We start from the raw sequence: 18,644 nt of genomic DNA, 5'->3' as shown, positions 1-18,644 counted from the left end.
AAAACGTTAAAAAACAACAACTAAAATATGATATAAACGGACTGAAGAGTTGTTAATATTGCACATTGGATATATTTGATTGATGTTGAACATAAATGGATGGGAGAACTGTTCCATTATATTTTGTATGAAGTTAGTAAGCATGAAGTCTGCTCTAACGTTGTAGCTTTGTCAGTAAACGATAAAGCTACTGGCTGCGTGGCAACTAGTGGCAAGTGTTGTTTGGTCATCAATGGTAGTGCTGCTAGCTAAAGTTAGCGATTTTGTTATGCAGCTTGCAGCTGCATTTTTCCTGTGTGGCCCTCAACCATATGCCTCCACCCTAAATTGGCTTTCAGTCATCACAACTTTGAGAACCCCTGGTATAGAGTATACTCATGTATATTCTCTCTCCTTTGTGTTGCAGGTTGCGTCCAGAAGGATGTGCTTTTAAACCTGAGCTGCTGGGAGGTCAAGAGGTGACATGCCTCTGTAAAACACCACTGGAAACAAATGGTGAGGAGTCAATGGTTCAGATGTTTATTATGATTAAGGCTGCTTTCACATCTTATGTGGTTTCGCACTAAGGGGAAAAATGAAACCTTGTTGCAGTTTAGTTCTGGTCATGTTCCTCTTCACACTGACGATTGATGTACATGTTGCAAACTTATTGACTGGTTCGGTTAGGGTCTAAGTAGATCCATCGTTTGGGTTTTATATCTCACAGTTTAGGGGCTTTATCTACCCAACTTTTCTGAACAAACTGCATTTGGCTTTTGTAATGTACTCACTACCAGATATTATCCGGCTGATATCATCTATCCCACTCATGTCTCGCCTAGTTAGACTGTTTCTCCAATACGGGGTCGTATGTGTTTATGTGTAAAAACAGCACAGGGCACATTTGTCAAGCGAATTTTAAGCAACCTTTTGAAATCGCAAAATAAGATAAAGTCAAATTATACCATCAACTGGTTTGGAGCGAATAAACTCAGCTACATTGTTGTTCAGTAAGACGTTGGACCTATAGGCTATGCTTTATGCATTTATGTAATCCACCAGTAAACAGAGTAGAAGAAGTAGAAGTTGCGAACCGGAAACAAAACAAGCCGCCTTGGCTATCTAATAGTCTGAAACAGAGAAATGGAGAGAGGTATTCAGATATTTGTTTCAATGGCACAAGTTTTAATTGTTCAGCTAGCATTGGCCACATTTCCTGTTTTCTGGAGGGGAAAAGGAGCATTTGTAGGTTGTGGGACCATCTGGAAAGGGCAACACCTGATCAGTCATGTGAGCTTAATGTTCACAACGTTCAAATTTGTTTTGCAAATTGAGCGCGTGAACTGCAAAAAATCACCTCAGGCTCGCGTAAAACGTTCCTACAATTGAGGAAGTTTTATTGAATTTTGTTGTTCCCATACAGCTTTTCTAATGCGGTACTTCAAAATGTGCATACAGCTACGTCAATGGAAACACAGCTATTGACACATTGGCCTCAGCAGGGAGGGGTCTGATACCAGACCCCTGTTGCTAGTTGCAACAGTTAAAGGAACACAGCACGTGCAGGTCAAGAAGGTCATGGCCTCCCATGCAGGTGACCGTCAGTACCTCAGTTTAGAAACAGAATCCTTTTGTTGTGGGCTTGACAGTCATTCATCACACTGCTTGTACCTGGTTACCTAGTACTGGTCCATGGCTCCGTTCTTGGGAACCTCTTTTCTAGAGTGCCTGTGCACAGAAAAATGTACAGATGGTCACAAAGTATCAATTTACTTGAAACTGTCTGAATTTTAGACCGTCTTTAAATGTCCTCAGCTAAACCACTTAATACAGTACAGACATGAACTGGAGCTAAATGTGTGATCATATGGGGATCCATGGCATAATGTATCTGTTTGGAAGTATGTCGCATGAAAACGTTTGACAACTCCTAACAACTTGTCCTGTCTTTTGTCCATCAGCTCTGCTGCCATGCCTCCGGGGATGGCGCGTCGTCTTTCAGGGTTAGCGGTCCAGACGCTCCTGTCGCTCCTGCTGCTAGCCGTTGGCTGGCCCCTCACTTCATTACCCATCGGTGTTGTCCATGGATCAGACTCGTCCCCCTCCAGTCTTTACCCCACCTTTATCCGGAACGACACTCTGTTTGAGCACTTGGCCCTGCATCCCGACCCCAATGTCGATCGGGTCTACGTCGGGGCCCGGGATCACCTGTTCCAGTTGGATCGGTTCCTCCAACCTGAACTTCAGGCTGACACCGGACCTGTCACAGACAGTCGGGAGTGTTTACCTCCTGTAACCGAGAGCAACTGCCCTCAGGCAAGGCTCACCAGCAACCACAACAAGCTCCTGCTGGTCGACCCCTACCGCATGGAACTGATCACCTGCGGGAGCGTTAACCAAGGAATCTGCCAGAAACGTAATCTTACTTCTGTGGATGAGGTACTTTTCTCTACAGAGAGGCCCGTTGATACTCAATACGTAGCAGCTAACCACCCCAACGTTAGCACCGTTGGACTGGTGGTCCGCTCTCATCCTGACAGGCAGCCAGTACTGTTTGTGGGGCGGGGTTACACAAGCAGCCATCCACCTATTTCCACACGAAACCTTGCCCAGACACCCATCTTTTCTTATGAGGAAACCGCCAAGTTGGCCGTGGCTGGCCGTCTCTCTGAATACGACCATCATTTTGTAGCGTCATTCGCCCACCGTCAGCACGTATACTTCCTCTTCTACAGGCGGGACCTAAAGTCACAGTCACGGGAGTACCGCACCTATGTCTCTCGCGTTTGCTTGGACGACCAGGCCTATTACTCCTATGTGGAAGTGCCCTTGACATGTCGTTCCAGGGCAGGGAAAATTTACAACCTCTTGCAGGCTGTCCAGCTTGGCCTCACCGAGGACGGCATGGTGAGTCAAGGCTCAGAAGTTCTTCTCGGTGTCTTCTCCACCCGTTTGGCTTCATCGACTCGGCCCAGCGAGGACTCGGCCCTCTGTATGTTTAACCTCAAAGACGTGGACCGCAGGATTAACTCCACCAGAGACCTGTGCTACACACAGATGGGCAAAGAAGCGGGACTGGAGGCGGCCTACATCGAGTATGAAGTCAAATCCAACTGTGCCAACCTGCCGGAGGTGAGTTCAACAGTTTGCCTGTTTCTTTGGTTGCTTACTAACAATCTAGTGTGAACAAATGTTCACCAGTACATCATTGATTTGACTAAAAAAAGAACACAGCCCACGTTGCCTGATCCTAAACTTTGTCTTAGAATTTATGTGGTTCAGACAAATGACTACTGAGATAGACCTGAGCAAGTCACCTAACCATCACTTTCTCCAGTGAAACCGCACAGCGGTGAACACGCTGAACCAGATAGCAGTTTCTACTGCTCCACTCCCATGTGTCAGTGTGTGTAATTGTATGTTTGTGTGACAGGGTGTTACTGAAAAACCATATGCAAGCTAAGAATGACTGGCCACAAGAATAAAAGTGGCCTTGTGTCGTACAAGAAAGACATTTTTCACATATTTCACATTGATGTATATTTTCTTTCTCTGAATGAAAAACGTTAACCAGTCACAGTTAAATAACCCAATAACTAAACATTCTCCTTTTTTTCATTGTTCTTTTTACAGAAGTATATATTGTCCAATTCTTTTTTTATTTATTTTTTTATTTTAAGAGAAATCATTTTTTTAATATGTGCGCATGCGTGTGAATCTCTGTGTCTGTCCATGGGTAATCTTGCATACTGCTGCACAAGAAACTGCATTATGTTATCGGTGCTCACTTACGGCTGCATACTCAAGCTGACTTGCATGTTCTCATAACACCTTTAATTGCCTGTTTGATACTGCCATGGATTGACTGCTGACTCCTCACTACTCCTAACTGGCCCCTGGCCGGTAGGAGCCATAAGTGAGACATGGTGAGGGAAAACAGTTTTCTTACTTTTATTGTTTTGGACAGTGTGTTTGCAAAACAGCTATTGGAACCACACACAAATGGCTGACTGCCTTGCTGTCGCTCAGCTCCTGCTCTGTGGCCGGAGATGGAAGGAGTGAAGTTGTAGACTTGAAGCCTAAATAAGCTGGTGCAGACATCTGCATAGATACATATTAAAGCGTATGAGTAGTGTGAGATGTTGTGATACACATCTAATACACTTGCAGTCTAGACAGGGGGTTAGCCAATTGTGGGCTGTAATCAATCCATCACCCAATACAGCAGTGGTCGTTGCAGACAGACCTACCGGAAATCTGCACTCTACTGAGCGGAACTTTTTTTTGTGATGACTATATCGGATAAAAGCCTCCACCTGCATCTGATGATGTCCAGGGCTGTTCTATTCCAGCAGTGACATTCTTTTCAGACCACTGTAATGCTGTGGAGGAGGGATTTAATCAGATTAACCCATTGCATGTGCTTAAAGGTGTTTACTGCATGTGAACAGCACATTTGGATGGACAGTGTGGGCTAGTTTGACATCCTCCTCTATTATCACAGCGCTGACCCCTCGACCTGTGCAGCTGTGCACAACAGATTGGCTCTAGGGAGAAGGTAGTGCGGGCAGCGTAATTTAATAGAATTGCTGGTCGGGGAGAGATCGATCGGCGGCATTAACCGTACTTAGTGGGGTGGGGTTGAGGGTAATGTTTAACAAGGCCTGACAAGGACGGATAAAGACACACCAGGCAGGACAAGGCTCTGAAGGAGAAAAAAAACATTTAAGGACACAAAAGCAAAAAATGAAAGAAAAGGAACACGGTGGGGTAGGAAGAAGAACCGGTCAGATATGTTTGTGAATACAAATGTGAAAAGAGGGGGGGGGACAAATCAAACCATATGGCTAGAGGGGAACTGCAAGGAGAGATCTGGAGCTGAAGAGAGTTACAGTGTCATTAAGATGTCAAATCTCAATTGGATCCCTGTACGCAAACAAAACCAAAGCAGCTTCATCCCCTGTTCAGTGTTTGCCAGGACAGTCCATCTGCACCAGGGACAGACTCTCACGCGAGGTCTGAGCTGTGGGGAACATGCTGTGTTATTGGAGAAGAGGATTCAGGAGTCCTACTAAAATACTCGTGGCCAAAATGCCACTTTCGCAACCTTTGGTATTATCTTTCTCGGTTAACTACCCTCAATAATTGTGGTAAATGTCCAGATGATTGCAGCCTCTAAGTGTCGTGTAAGGGATAATGTAGAGTGAGCTGGTCCTTTTGAGCAAAGGTCTTCATGACCTGCTTGCTATCCAGTTTGTTACACGGCTACTCACTAAAGAAATCTAACTAACATTCATACACATACATACAACGCAGGAAGCAATTTGGGGTTAAGTGTCTTGCCGAAGGATACAACGACATGGACTAGCGGAGCTGGGGATCGAACCGCCGATTCTCTGATTGAAAGACGACGCTGCTCTGCCACTGAGCCACAGTCGCCACCCAATATTTTGTCCACGGTATGAAGATCACATCTCCATAGCAACGGCCTTTTATACATAGCAGTGGTCTGCCGTAAAGAAATAGACCATAAATGCCATAATTGACCAATCGGAATAAAACAAAGCAGTGTAATCACAGGCTCTCATCAGCCAGAGCAGTCTGTAAGCTTCCAGGCCATGCTCATAGACCGGACGTCATAACTCCATAACTATTTCAGTAGTCATCATGCAGTTTGGGGTTATTCTTAGCATGCAGTCACCCCTGCTTGTTTTCTTCTAATGGTTGGGTTCTCATGATGTGGACTACACTGGCCGTCTAAACGCTCCTTCACTCCCCATGGTTAACTTCATCAATACATAGAGCTATTTGGACAGCTATGTTTTTACAACCAAGCTTCATGTTAGACAGTTTTGTGCCGCATATCAGCAGTCTCTATTTCTCAAGAGCCGGCCAAATAAGGAGTCCATTCATAACAACGCGCCAGCCAGCCAACCACATGCAATCCATCAAAACAAGGAGCCTTCAACAGCCAGAGCTCTCAGGTTCATTGCCTTTACTTCCTATTGTCGAGATGACCGATAATGAAGCAGCGACCCCGCTTTCAAACGTTGTGGAAAAATAAATTGCCCCGAACGAAGAACAACAACCCCGCCTCCAGAGCAAAGACTCCCCACTGCCAAACTGTGGAGGCAAAAACAAATTGTAAGCTTTCAAGCAGCGAGTGTTGAAGTTGCTGGAATCCAGAGAGTTTGTTCCCAAACCCAACCACTCCACAATAAATTCTGCTGGGATTTTACTGACCACAATAGGAAGACAGCTGTTTTATTTTTGGTAATGGCTTCCAAGCTGGGAAAAGAATAACATAACCCTCGTATGGCTTCTTTTTTGCACAAAACAAGCAGTTGTAATTACCATTTAACATGCACCTATGATGTGTGTTGTCTAATCTCTGTGTTACCTGACATGATTTTCCTCTGCCGTGTCCCCGGCATTAGAACACCCTGAATGCGTACCCTTGCGGCTCTGACCACACCCCCAGCCCGATGGCCAGCAGGATACCCGTGGAGGCGGAGACCATATTGGACAGCCCGTCCGCCCGTCTCACCGCCGTGGCCGTCAGCGTGAGGCCGGGACACACCATCGCCTTCCTGGGAGACTCCAAGGGGAACCTGCACAAGGTAACGTGAGGTCACAGATTTTAGGCCATGAAAACACACACACACACACACACACACACACACACACACACACACACACACACACACACACACACACGCACACACAAATATCATCGACAATGTGTGCCTTGTATTTGCGCTTACTGTGAGGTTATGCAGAGATTGTGCTGGGTTTGCTGGAAATATGAAGTAATAGTCTGGCATTCTCAACAGCTTGTGTCGTCATTTTGCGTTCACACCCTATTTGGGTAACACGCGTTGGGTGTTTGACTGTAATACCTGTCCCTGCACAAACATGGTATTCATCCCAGCAGGCGCCCAACTCTGTTCTCTGTTCACCTCCAGAGCGCTGTGACTCTCTGTTCATGTGCCAACCAGTGGAGGTCTAAAATAGTCGCGGTGTGTAAAGGCAGGGAGGCTGATCTCCAGAAATAATGTCTCGAGTCCTGGTGCATCTTTACTTATGTTTCCAACCATATATCTCTATATCTATATAGAGATATATAGATATAGATCTATATCTATATATATATTACATTTTTGTGTATATTTCTCATTGAGGTGTTTTTTCCACCGTGTCACACCTAGTTAAATAAAAATGTAATCCAACAGACTAATACATTTAACCTTTTTAATAAACTTATCAGATCCAGTTTTTGTTGACACAAACCCAAATCATGGCAAGTGAGTGGGCAGTATTCACATTTACTGGTTTAGCACCAGTATGGAGCACAGGAAGTAGTAAATTCTAACGTCTCCTTGTATAACAGAAGCTCATTCTGCTTTAGAGGGGATGTTCCTGCTGGCTCCGTGGTGCCACTCACTAGAAATGTCCAAACCTTTCCGTCACGGTGAGCAGCCCGTGAGCGCTCAGCTCCATGGCCGGGATCATGTGATGCTCCTCTGAAGTGACGTTGTCCTCAGAGAGGCTGTCGGATGGATTTCCAAGGTGTTGCAGCTCAGCTGCGTGGGGGGGTCCCGGTTGAGTCCCGTAGGGGTCGTGTATGGCAGCGTCTCTGTGGCGGTCAGAGTGAAGCTCCACCAGACACAAGGAGGTCCTGATGTGGAAGAAAAATCAAAGGGGAGAACAGGCGTACGAGTATTGAATAGAGAACGTCAGCTGAGCATGTGTGTATAAGCAATTTAGCACACCATGGTTGGGCTTGTTGATCACAGAATACAGTGTATTAATCTGATATTTTTATATTGATTAGTAATAAGTGGACTAAGCTAGAAGGTCATTGGAGCAGGGAGGTGGTTTGAGGCCCCTTGATATCAGGAGTTTACAGATCGAGAGCTCGCCTCCACACAGTCGGCTCTTTGTGTGGCCTGTGGTCGAGGGGCCCCCCTGCACATGCAGAAGTGGCACAATGACAGCCATTAACGTATTTCTGCACAGTTGCGTCACACAGAGCCAGCCCGACATTGAGCCGCGCATCGCCGTGACCCGATAACGGAGCTCCGTACTAGAGTTGTGCGCCGTCACCGCTGACTGGACACGTGCACTTCCCAACAGAGAGACTCATTCAGAATGATGGCAAGTCACCGATCAGAACAGCAGACATTAATGGATGCATTGTCAGTCTGTGTTCTCCAGACTGCCACCACCAACAGTGAACATCTCAATTCAAACTGTGGCAGCACCCGGAAGAAGTGACAGCTAGATTAAGGTGTCGTCGTACAGAGAGAACAAAGTGAGCAAACCTTTTAAGAAAGCTCTTGTGTAGAAGAGAAAATATCATCGGACGCAAAGTTGTTATTCCTCTGTTGTCTTTCTTTCATTCATTCATTTCTCCATTCATTTACAGTCAGCCTGGGCCCTCTAGTGGCCGTCATAATTACATTTTGCAATACTGAGCAATAAGCTAGCATGGGACAGATAGTCTGTTGCTATATTGTCGGCCTGTCCGTCCGTCCGTCTGGTCCATTCTCTAATAAACTGATCAGATTTTGTTGATAACAGGTCAAGGTCACTTTGAATTTACGTCCGTCCCATTCTCGTTAATACATTCAAGCCACGTGTTCTGTCTGAACACATCGTGAGGATGACGGTTGATGTTTCCGCCACTTTGGTCCAGACTATAATATCTATATTTGAAGCATTGCCATGAAACGTGGTACAGACATTATAGGATAGGCTCGCATTATTTTTAATTTACCTTAATAGAATGCTCATATGCCCCATATATGTTGTCAAATAGTTTTTCTATGCTGTAGCGTAATGTTTCTTCCTGTTCATACTGGCCCTGATGTGATCACTTTGATGGTGAATCAAATTGCGCACTATTTCCCACAACATGATGAATGATTAACAAATCCAAAATGTGAATACAACTTTAAGAATCATAATCTGCTCTTGGCAGGATATTTGAGCCACTGTATTCATATGTAAAAGTGTCCTCTAACTAAGACAGGTGGACAAAGGAATTACATGAAAATAATTCAAAAACATCATAAACAAATGGGATTATACTTGGTCAATACTGAGTTTAGGAGACATCAAGGAGTTTGATTCTTGCACTTATATGATACACAGATGAGCTGTAGCTCTAGTTAGAAGCCATGAGGCCCCTCTCTGAACTGTGCTGAGACTAAACATTCACTGTCTGTACTTTAGTTTATTATCTCTCTACGCTTGTTGTTGTTTGATCACTTCAGACACTCTTAAAGCAGCTCTCCTCTTTGGGTTGGAGTGTCTCTGTGTTGTCTCTGTTGTTCCCACACTAAATCATGGAGTCTCCTGTGTGTTCTTCTCAGTCGAGTCAGACACCAGAGCATTAGTGAGGTTCAACACTGATGCTGGCACGGTCATGTTGGAACGGTAAAAAGGGCCTTCCACTAACGGTCGCCACAAAATTGGAGCAGAAATGGGAAGTCATATTTACGCCGAAGCATTGCAAAGATAAACCAGGAAATCAAATCCTTGTTATTTGACCTTTATGTTATTTATGTAATGTTCAGTCTACATCCAGCCTAATCATTCTGTTACTAAAGGATGGATACTTTTGCTTAGACATGTTTTAACTTACGCAAACCTCTTAACTAAGTTCATATCATGTTCCCTTAAATTTCCCTGTTGCTTGACACAAAATCTAATCTCATGTTTCGACCCCCTCCTGCTGTTGTTGACCTCCGGCTTATGGCAGGTAAACTAGAGTGCTAAATGAAGTTAAGCTTGAGTACAAGACACAGGAGCCAGAATGAAATAAGGAGGAAGTGTTATACCTGAAACCTCACCAGTCTCATAACCGGTTGCATGAAGTGAGGATTCTGTCTCTCAATGTTTGTTTTGTCGAGCTCAGCCCGGTGGAAGAAAGAGGGCGGTTTGTGAAGCGTCTATGCGATGGCTGTTGTTATATAGCTTCCAGTTCAACTCTGTGTCCTATATTTCCCTTTCCTCCCCTGACATCTCTGTACATCTTATTTTTTTTTTTTTTTTGCTTTCTGCTCAAATTTGACCCTCCCCTTGAATTCTGTGAATTTGTTGAATTTTGTGTCCCTTCCACTCCTCTTTCACGTGTTTGTCATTGAGTCATCTGTTGTGTGGTTTCATGTATTTGCTGTAGTAAGGATGGAGAGATTTTAAACAGTCAGTCTTTGAGTAGCCAGGGATCAAAGAGTGTCAGACTGCATAGCTGACCTTAAATCCACTGACCTTAAATCCACATACCTGGAGGACTTTGGTTAGCCTGGCATCATCGTGGCCCGTATCGCCATATCATATTTATCACAGCCTCCATTGTTCTGCTGCACACACACACACACACACACACACACACACACACACACACACACACACACACACACACACACACTGTGATATCCAAGCCTGAACTCACAGGGCAGATCGGGCAATCCACACTCTCTCCTGACCTGTGCTGGATCTTCCTATTAGGATGATTGCCGTCTCTCTTCCAGCAGATTTCCCCTCACTGTGGAGTACCTCACTAATGACATTAGATGGAATGAAGCTGATGTTCAGGCTCCTGTAAATAACATCAAAAGGCTGATGTGGAGCCGTTGGTTGGCTGCCCTCCCGTATTAACCCACATTACAGAAGCTCTGGAATTTTAACGGCCAGCACAATATCAGAAGGCTCATGGAGGCCTACTGATGTTGTCTGGTTGTTTCTTGGCTCCGACTATCTGGATTTGCCTCTTCATACAGTGGTGCAGAATTTGTAATCTGGTTACATTTCTTTAATCACTTCATTTCATTGTTATTTTTGTGGTTATGTAAAAACACAACTGTTTGGTAGCACTGTAGACTGTATATAAGAAGTGGACGTAGTCACTGTGACTTCACACATTGGTTTTTGGACTGCCGTTATCAAGCCTGGAGTTTGGCACTCTGACCGTTGCCATCACTGGTTTTTTGGAGCCAGAAGTGAACATATTTGGATGAGAGGGTGGAGCTAGGGGAAGTGAAGGGCCAGGTACCAATAGCATGACAGATGCAAAGTCCAGCTAGCGCTAGCTTGATTAGTAAGGTGCAGCAATAATTCATGTCAACTGTGACATCGATTTGGATGCTAATTTTGGCGAGCTAAAAACAGGCTTGTTTATGTTCTTACTGGAAAAAAACAAAAAAAGGGCTGACTCCTAAGACTGTCTTTTAGTACACAGAACTAAGCTAACAAATCAAAGATATGGTGAGCACGGACTGTTATCTTGGATTAGTGCTAACATATAAATAAAAAAATACTAGAATTTAACTTGCAGAAAAGAAATGGAGCACAGACTTCGTAATAAGACTGTAAGTACAATTAACTACATTACATTACAGTCATTTAGCAGACGCTTTTATCCAAAGCGTCTTACAATCAGTAGTATATTACATATCATTCACCCATTCACACACCGATGACAGGCTACCATGCAAGGTGCCACCATCAGACTCTAACATTCATGCAACATCCAGTCCACACCGATGGCAAGCCTTCGGGAGCAACTTGGGGTTAAGTGTCTTGCCCAAGGACACATCGACTGCCGAAGCCGGGTATCGAACCACCGACCCTCTGATTGGAGAACTACCTGATTGGAGAACTACCTTGCTCTACGCCACAGCCGCCCCTACACAGCAAGCCATGAGATTTGTCTCATAGCTGCATAAAATTCTCAAAAAAGGCACCAAAACCACAAGCACGGCCAAGCTATCGGCTAGCCATCTACCACCCAGCTGACACTCAAAGCGACCGCGCCCCTAATACTGCATAGCTTGAAGCCTTAATGTAATTTCAACGGGGGAGTTACATAAAGATTCACTTAACGTATAGTTGTACTGATCGTTGAAATTAGGAGATTAACAAACCCGTTTTTTGTAAAAGGCTGTAAACATGTTTGTTTCAGCTGTAAAGCTGGGCATTTTAACATGGAGGTCGATGGGGATTTACTCCTTTTTGGGGCCAGCCTCAAGTGGCCATTTAAGGAACTGCAGTTGTTTGCTCTTCCACATTGGCTTCATTTTTGAGCCCCAGAGGTTGCTTCTTGGTTGGTACAAATTATCAGGCTTTGTCTCTGTTTTCAAACCTTTTGTCTCATCATAATGGAATGCAGACTAATCTGGATAAACTTCCTTTCCCTTGTCAGTGTTGTTCCAGTTAAATGGGGAATTCCAGCAATATTACACATCAAAGTCTGATTACTTGAGCTCTAGTGGAGTTCTACTGCAAATGTGGAAAGCTGTATAAATGCTTCAGTGTCTCTGGATAGAGACCTTTGAAATCTGCTAAATGTCAAGTCATGTCACTTGAGTCAGCAAAAAAAGATCTGGAGACGCAGAGTTAGAAAACATCCACTTATTAGCTCTTTTTCAAAACCCTTTAACAGAGTCTTCATCATCCGTTATGGAGATTGATCTTTTGACATGCATGCTCAGTTGCTAATTTGACTCCATTATAGCCATCCATAATAATAGGACTTCTCATTCGTGTTGGCTTGAACACTTATACCAAGGTCAAATTAAATTATTTTTCTAGCCTATGTGTTAACATCCTTTTAAAATATGCCATAACGGTGTTATGAAAATTGCAAGAAGGAAAAAATAATTGAACAGTCTATTTTAATGTTCTCATTTAAAATTAGGGCAAAACAGAAAGAGATTTACATTATGCGATGCAGCTCAGTGCATATTTGTATATCTATTAAATCCTTACATAACCCCAACATTCATGTGTGTTCATTTCTTCAGGTGTTCCTGGGGCCAAACGGCGAAGTGGAGGAGTACTCCGTCATGTCCATTCAGCAGAACATAGCCATCAGTTCGGACCTCATTCTGGACCAGAAAGAGGAGCATCTCTTCATCATGACTCACAACATGGTATGTGCACACACACACACACACACAGATAATTGCATTCTTGTAGCCTCATTTCATGCTTTGTTTTCTCGACGCATCCTTCCTGTCATGAAGTTGTACAGCTAAAGAGAAATAATTTAGACTCTCTTGTTTCTGCCCCAAATAGCAGCCTGTAGTTAGGATTATTCTAATGACCATATTTTCATTATGCATTGTTCCACAGGAAAAAGTGGGCCACCTATTCTTTTTAATCAGATTTCTGGGAGCTTAGTGAGCACGTTATTTGCACGACTGATCATGATTGTGTTGCCCTGGTTCCAGCTGCAGAAGAGGCCCGTGGCTGAATGCCAGCAGCACCCAGACTGCCACTCCTGCCTGCTGGCCCACGACCCCTACTGTGGCTGGTGTGTCCTGGAGGGAAGGTGAGATAAACCAAGTCCTAATCTAGCATCCTAGAACACCTGGTTGAAATTGAATTACATTACAACTACATTTTAAAGGCATTTGTCTCCATTTAGAGTCAATAGACCATAAAGCAGGGTATGCTTTAGTCTCTACGTCACTCCTCTGCATTCCAAATATGGTCAGATCTGTTCATTGGTTGCGAAAAAAAACAACAACATGGCGACAGCCGTAATCCAAGATGGCAAAGACGAAAATCGACGAAATTGAGTCCTCAAAACATCCGTCCATAAACCAATCAGTGACTACTACTACGTCCACTTCTTATATACTGTCTATGGCTGCAACATCCGTCCAAAGTTTGCTAGCCTAGCTAGCATTAGCATCTATAAGCTACTGGTCATACCAGACCAAGTGAAGCTGTAGCTGCAGAATCACCTGGGTGTAATAAAAAGAGTTATGGCGCTCTTATTGCTTATGATGTTGACCTCTTGTTTCTCAGAGGAAGACTCATATTCTTATCAAAAGTTTGACACTCAAAGATTTGAATCAGCTGCTGGCAGTCTTGTTAGTTTTCAAAGTGTTTTTGCCAAGTCATGTTTGAAAAAAGAAGCGAGCGTGCTCCGGTGGGGGTTATGTTTGCGTCTGATGAAAGAAATCTTCCTCTCCGTCCCATCTGTGTCTCCTCCCCTCTCCTCACAGCTCTGCCTCACCACCCCGCCTCCCCTCCCTCCCTCTCACCTGGATGTTTTTCTCTCTGCTCCTCTCATACCATCATCTCTCCTTCTGTCATTTTACTTGCCTTCATAACAGTCCCGTTTGTAAAGTTTCCTTGTTTGGAATTTGTTTCCTAGTTCAAGTTTATTTTTCTCCACTTGTCTCACACATCCCTTACATTAGATAGTTTTAGAAGCAGAAACCAGACCTCCCTGCTATTTAGAACAAACATGGTAACAGTCAGGAAGGAATCGGTTTACAGTTTTACAACTCAGAATGATTTATGGATTTGCGATATACACTGAAGGTCAATGTCATGCTTCGCGTTTGAATGGCTGTTTTATAGAGTTTGAGAGACAGAGATGGAGAGGGGTGACTTCAAATCACAACATACAGTGACGATGACGTAAGCGTGTGTTTTCTCTTGCAGGTGTGTGTTGCAGTCCGAGTGTTCTCGTGGGAAGCAGTCGGGTCAGTGGCTGTGGAGCTTTGACATGGAGCAGCAGTGTCTGGCTGTCCAGGACCTCAAACCCTCCAACGTCAGCAGGGAGGAGAGCAGAACGGTGAGTCTGCAGCACAGTCACATAAACCGGAGCAGCGACGGAGGAAAACAAAACTCTTGACGTACATCTGCCAGTCCGTACACAAATCTGCAAAGGATCTAAGGGAGGATGAGGAAAAACATCTTCTCTGGTTTCTGCAGATAAAACTTCCACCTCAAGCACCTACAGGCCTTTTCCAAGAATATGTCCCCCAAATAATAACAGTCTCCTCACATACCAAAACACCATACCCCCACATGTCACCTCACTGTAACTCATCCAACAGTCCCTTATCAGCTGGAAGATCAACTGTGTGCTGACTGGGGGTAGTGTGTGTGTGTGCGTGCGTGTGCGAAAGAAGATAGTGATCAGAGCCCTGTCCCGTCATGTCCTGGTGCAGGAGAGATGTTACACTATTTGTCATCTGTGAAAAAGATGGTACCTGTGGATAGCAGCAAAGGCAGAAATATGTACAATACACCCACACAGTGTCGCATCATGGTAGAGGATGACTCAAGATCATTTTATCTTTTTAGTTGAAGCATGCTGGATGGGTGTGAGTTAGACCAGTTGGGATCACATGCGTATTTCTCTGGAACTGTTAATGTAAGAGATGCACTGATACAAGTACAAGTACTAACATTTGTAGAAAAGAGGATCAACACAAAACTGTACAAACATCAGGTAAAAAAAAAAAATCTAATGTTATTTATCGACTGGACATCACAGAAATGATGTGGGCAATTAAAAGCACCGTCATGATGCTAGTGCAGTGCCCTAGTCGGGCCGATAGTTTATCTCCACAGTGTAAAGTAGATCGGATGAACGGTATCGAGATATGTGGAGGACATGCACTCATATCCAGACAGACAGAGATTCCTTACTTTATAGTTAGATGATACTGCCGCAGGGCCGGCCATTGACCAAATGGCTCCAAATAGTCATGGTCACTCAGACAATTTCTACACAAGTCCACCAAATGTGGTTGCAATAGCAATATAAGCTCTGCCCACAGCATTTGAGCAAACTTTGGAGGTTATTTTGGCAGCCTTGATCCAGTGATGTTCTGTACCAAAGTTGGAGACAATTGCTCAAAAATGCGTAGGAGGAGCAGAGAAAAACATAGTTGGACACAATTCAAAATGGTGGAAAATTGGCTGATATGGATAGATTCCACAGGAAACAAAAAAAAAGGGTTGCTTTTCTTTGTCTCATAAGATAAAAGCTTGAATGCCTCTGGGTCTTGGGTTTGTTTTTTGACAAATCAAGCAATTTTATGACATCATCTTGAGCTTAAGGAAACACTGTTATGAACATTTCTCAATATTTCCTTAAATTTTATGGACCAAATCATTAATAAAAAGAATAAAAATGCAGTAATTTGGCTGATTTGGGACAAATAGGCTGCTCTTGAAGATATTAGTTGAACTGAATGGAATCAGTGAAGGTCCACAAATCCACACAAGATGGTCTATGTCCTACTGGTGTCCCGCTGTGGAAACCACGCCCACCGGAGGGGAACACAATCTGTGCTGCAATACGCAACCCTCTGAAGGACTTTTTTAGCTCCCTATGTCCACCAGTCTTTCAATCCGAATATCGGAACATGGGACAAGTTAGCTCTTAGTGAGCTAAAGTTAGCTTTGTTTTAGCAAGCTACTGTAGTTAGTGCAGGTGCTTGGAAACAAAATACCGCTTAACTTTCTGATGTATCCATATTCCACTGTAAACTGTCAAAATGCTTTAGCTTAGCTTACAGAAATAAAGTGCTCCTATATTTGGACAAAATGTTTGAGTGTCAGGATCCACAGTTTTGCCATTCTTCCTGCTGATTCCTCACTCTCACCTCTTAAAGGCTCACTTTTCTGTTCAGCAGCTTTTAAACACTTTGTTCTGGGTTCATTAACTTTTTGGTAGTGCGTCCCACACACAGCAGCCTTCAGACATTTTGCTGTTTGCTAGCAGCAAAAAAATATCAAGGAGGCACCTTCACATAACGCAAAGTCAATGGAGAGTGATGAGTTGTTTTCTCCTCCGCTGTGGGCGGGACTCAACTGTGCTCTGTACTCTTTGAGTGACAGATGATATCTTGGAGCTGTAGCGCACAAACACTTCATGAATAAGGAGGGGCACAGTTACCAAAATAAAAATAAGTGTATGAAAATAAATCAAGGAGTTTGATCACTCCACATTGGCAGATCCAATTTCTACGTTCAGACTATTGAGTCACTCGCTGTCATCATGATCTTCAGTGTCCTCTGTAACAGCACAGGTGTGGACTCAGTAATGCAGAGGTTTCTGTCCGATAACTATAACTGATAACTAACAGTAAAGGCTCCAGACGGGGAACTGAAGTCTTTTAAGCTCGCGAAACACAAGAGTTGCTGATCGACTGCTGCCTTGATCGGTTAGTTAGTTTGTGTTATTGTATGGTTCTGGTGGATCCGGACTAACGGATCGAGGCCCAGTAGGACAGCAGCTCACTTGTTCTGTGAGGTAAAATTACTGTTTTTATCGAAGAAGTCTTGTTTGCTTTGGAAAGACCAAAAATATTCCAAATATAGATTGATTTGATCTGATTGTATGCAGTCTAATGTGTGTGTATAAAATTAGAAAAGGAGATGATCTGAGCGGCCAGCTGAGCTCCATTTTGACACGTATAAATGTGGTTATAAAACAGTCTGCAAACTCTGACCTGATAAGGGTGTTTAAAGTCTACAACATGTACAGTAGCTCTGTCTGAAGTGATCTAATAGGAGTTTGAATCTGTGTTCATGTTTTTTTGTCTTTCGCCAGGTGTCTCTGTCAGTCCCTGGTCTTCCAGTGTTAGAGAAAGGCGAGTCCTACTCCTGCTTCTTCCAGGAGAGCCACAGTCCTGCCGTTGTCACCGAAACCGGGGTCACCTGCCACTCTCCCGACACCAGCCGAGTACCCGTGGTGCCTCCGGGACAGGGTGAGTTCTCCTCAACCCCAGACCTGAACGCTGTTTGTTTCTGGAACAAAACCGATGAAGCTGGAGATTAATTACTGGTTTGAACTCTTCAACTTTGCGACAGGAGGATTTTGCTGCATCCTGTCATGAGATTGTTTTTGTGTGTGTGCGTGTTTGCATGCCAAGGCATACAATACACGTATGCCGTTCAATCCCTGCGTCCACGAATCTAGGTTAACCCAATCCATTTCCCCTAAAACCAGCTTACACAGCAGGGAGTAATCTGTATTTTAAAGCATACAACTCCCAATAAATATATTTCACCGAGGGATTCTATGCTTCGATATGTGCTTTGGTTTCCCCTGGTTGATTGTTTAGCGTACTGAGAGCAGACTGCTGTTTGCTACTGTTAGTCCTCGGCAATGATGAAAGAAGATTTAAGGGGTTTGTTAATAAAAACACAAGCCTCTACACTCACCCAAACATTCACAGGATTTGTGTGTGTGTGTGTGTCTCTCTCTCACACACACACACACACACACACACACACACACACACACACACACACACACACACACACACACACACACACACACACACACACACACTGGTTCCCATGGCTGCATTCCTGAAACTTGCTGCTTGTTGTAGTTCTCAGGGTGCAGGGCTCATGAGGAATCAGCCCGGGGGGTTTACTGAGATATGGACACACAGGCTGCATTTAAGGGTCTAACTGTGGCTTACCTTTACTTAAAGAGGGTTATTGCCAGCGTTTACTTAATAGAAAAAAAAGGGCAACTGTTGTTTTAAAGTTGAGGATCAGATTCTCACCTGACTTCTGCTGTTTTAACACATTTTTTAATTTGTACTGATGCAATTACACATTGTACCGCTTCGTACTCTGGGTAGGCCTGTCACGATAACTCATTTTGTTGGACGATATATTGTCCCAAGAATCAGTGCAATCAATTATATTGTCTGAATGTGAATGTTTTTTTATACATTTTAATTAAAAAAGCATAGATAAAAATAAGCCATTAATGTGAAAATGATCACGGTCACATGGAGGGAAGGCGAGCAGTACATTTTTTAATATTACCCAAACTGTGTAGTAAACGCAGTTTGCAAACGAACTTCCTTGTTTCAGCTGTGTAT

The 18,644-nt window shown here is 43.8% G+C and overlaps 1 protein-coding gene across 2 annotated transcripts in view; it reads left to right on the top strand.

The window, feature by feature from the left end:
* plxnb1b (plexin b1b) overlaps positions 1 to 18,644 on the top strand; it is a 97,211-nt gene that overhangs the window by 56,884 nt on the left and 21,683 nt on the right. The window contains exons 4-10 of one of the 2 annotated variants that reach the window (XM_054617918.1): positions 407 to 495; positions 1,941 to 3,111; positions 6,417 to 6,599; positions 12,789 to 12,917; positions 13,218 to 13,318; positions 14,446 to 14,578; positions 17,354 to 17,510. In XM_054617918.1, the coding sequence (XP_054473893.1) occupies positions 1,951 to 3,111; positions 6,417 to 6,599; positions 12,789 to 12,917; positions 13,218 to 13,318; positions 14,446 to 14,578; positions 17,354 to 17,510 (1,864 nt within the window). In that variant the 5' untranslated portion in view covers positions 407 to 495; positions 1,941 to 1,950. The remainder of the gene's footprint in view (positions 1 to 406; positions 496 to 1,940; positions 3,112 to 6,416; positions 6,600 to 12,788; positions 12,918 to 13,217; positions 13,319 to 14,445; positions 14,579 to 17,353; positions 17,511 to 18,644) is intronic. The other variant, XM_054617919.1, reaches the window with a different exon arrangement.

The sequence above is a fragment of the Anoplopoma fimbria genome, chromosome 17, assembly GCF_027596085.1.
Source record: "Anoplopoma fimbria isolate UVic2021 breed Golden Eagle Sablefish chromosome 17, Afim_UVic_2022, whole genome shotgun sequence".
In the NCBI taxonomy this organism is placed as follows: domain Eukaryota; kingdom Metazoa; phylum Chordata; class Actinopteri; order Perciformes; family Anoplopomatidae; genus Anoplopoma; species Anoplopoma fimbria.
The sequence above is the reverse complement of the archived record's forward strand: the minus strand, read 5'-3'. Positions and strand labels throughout refer to the sequence as shown.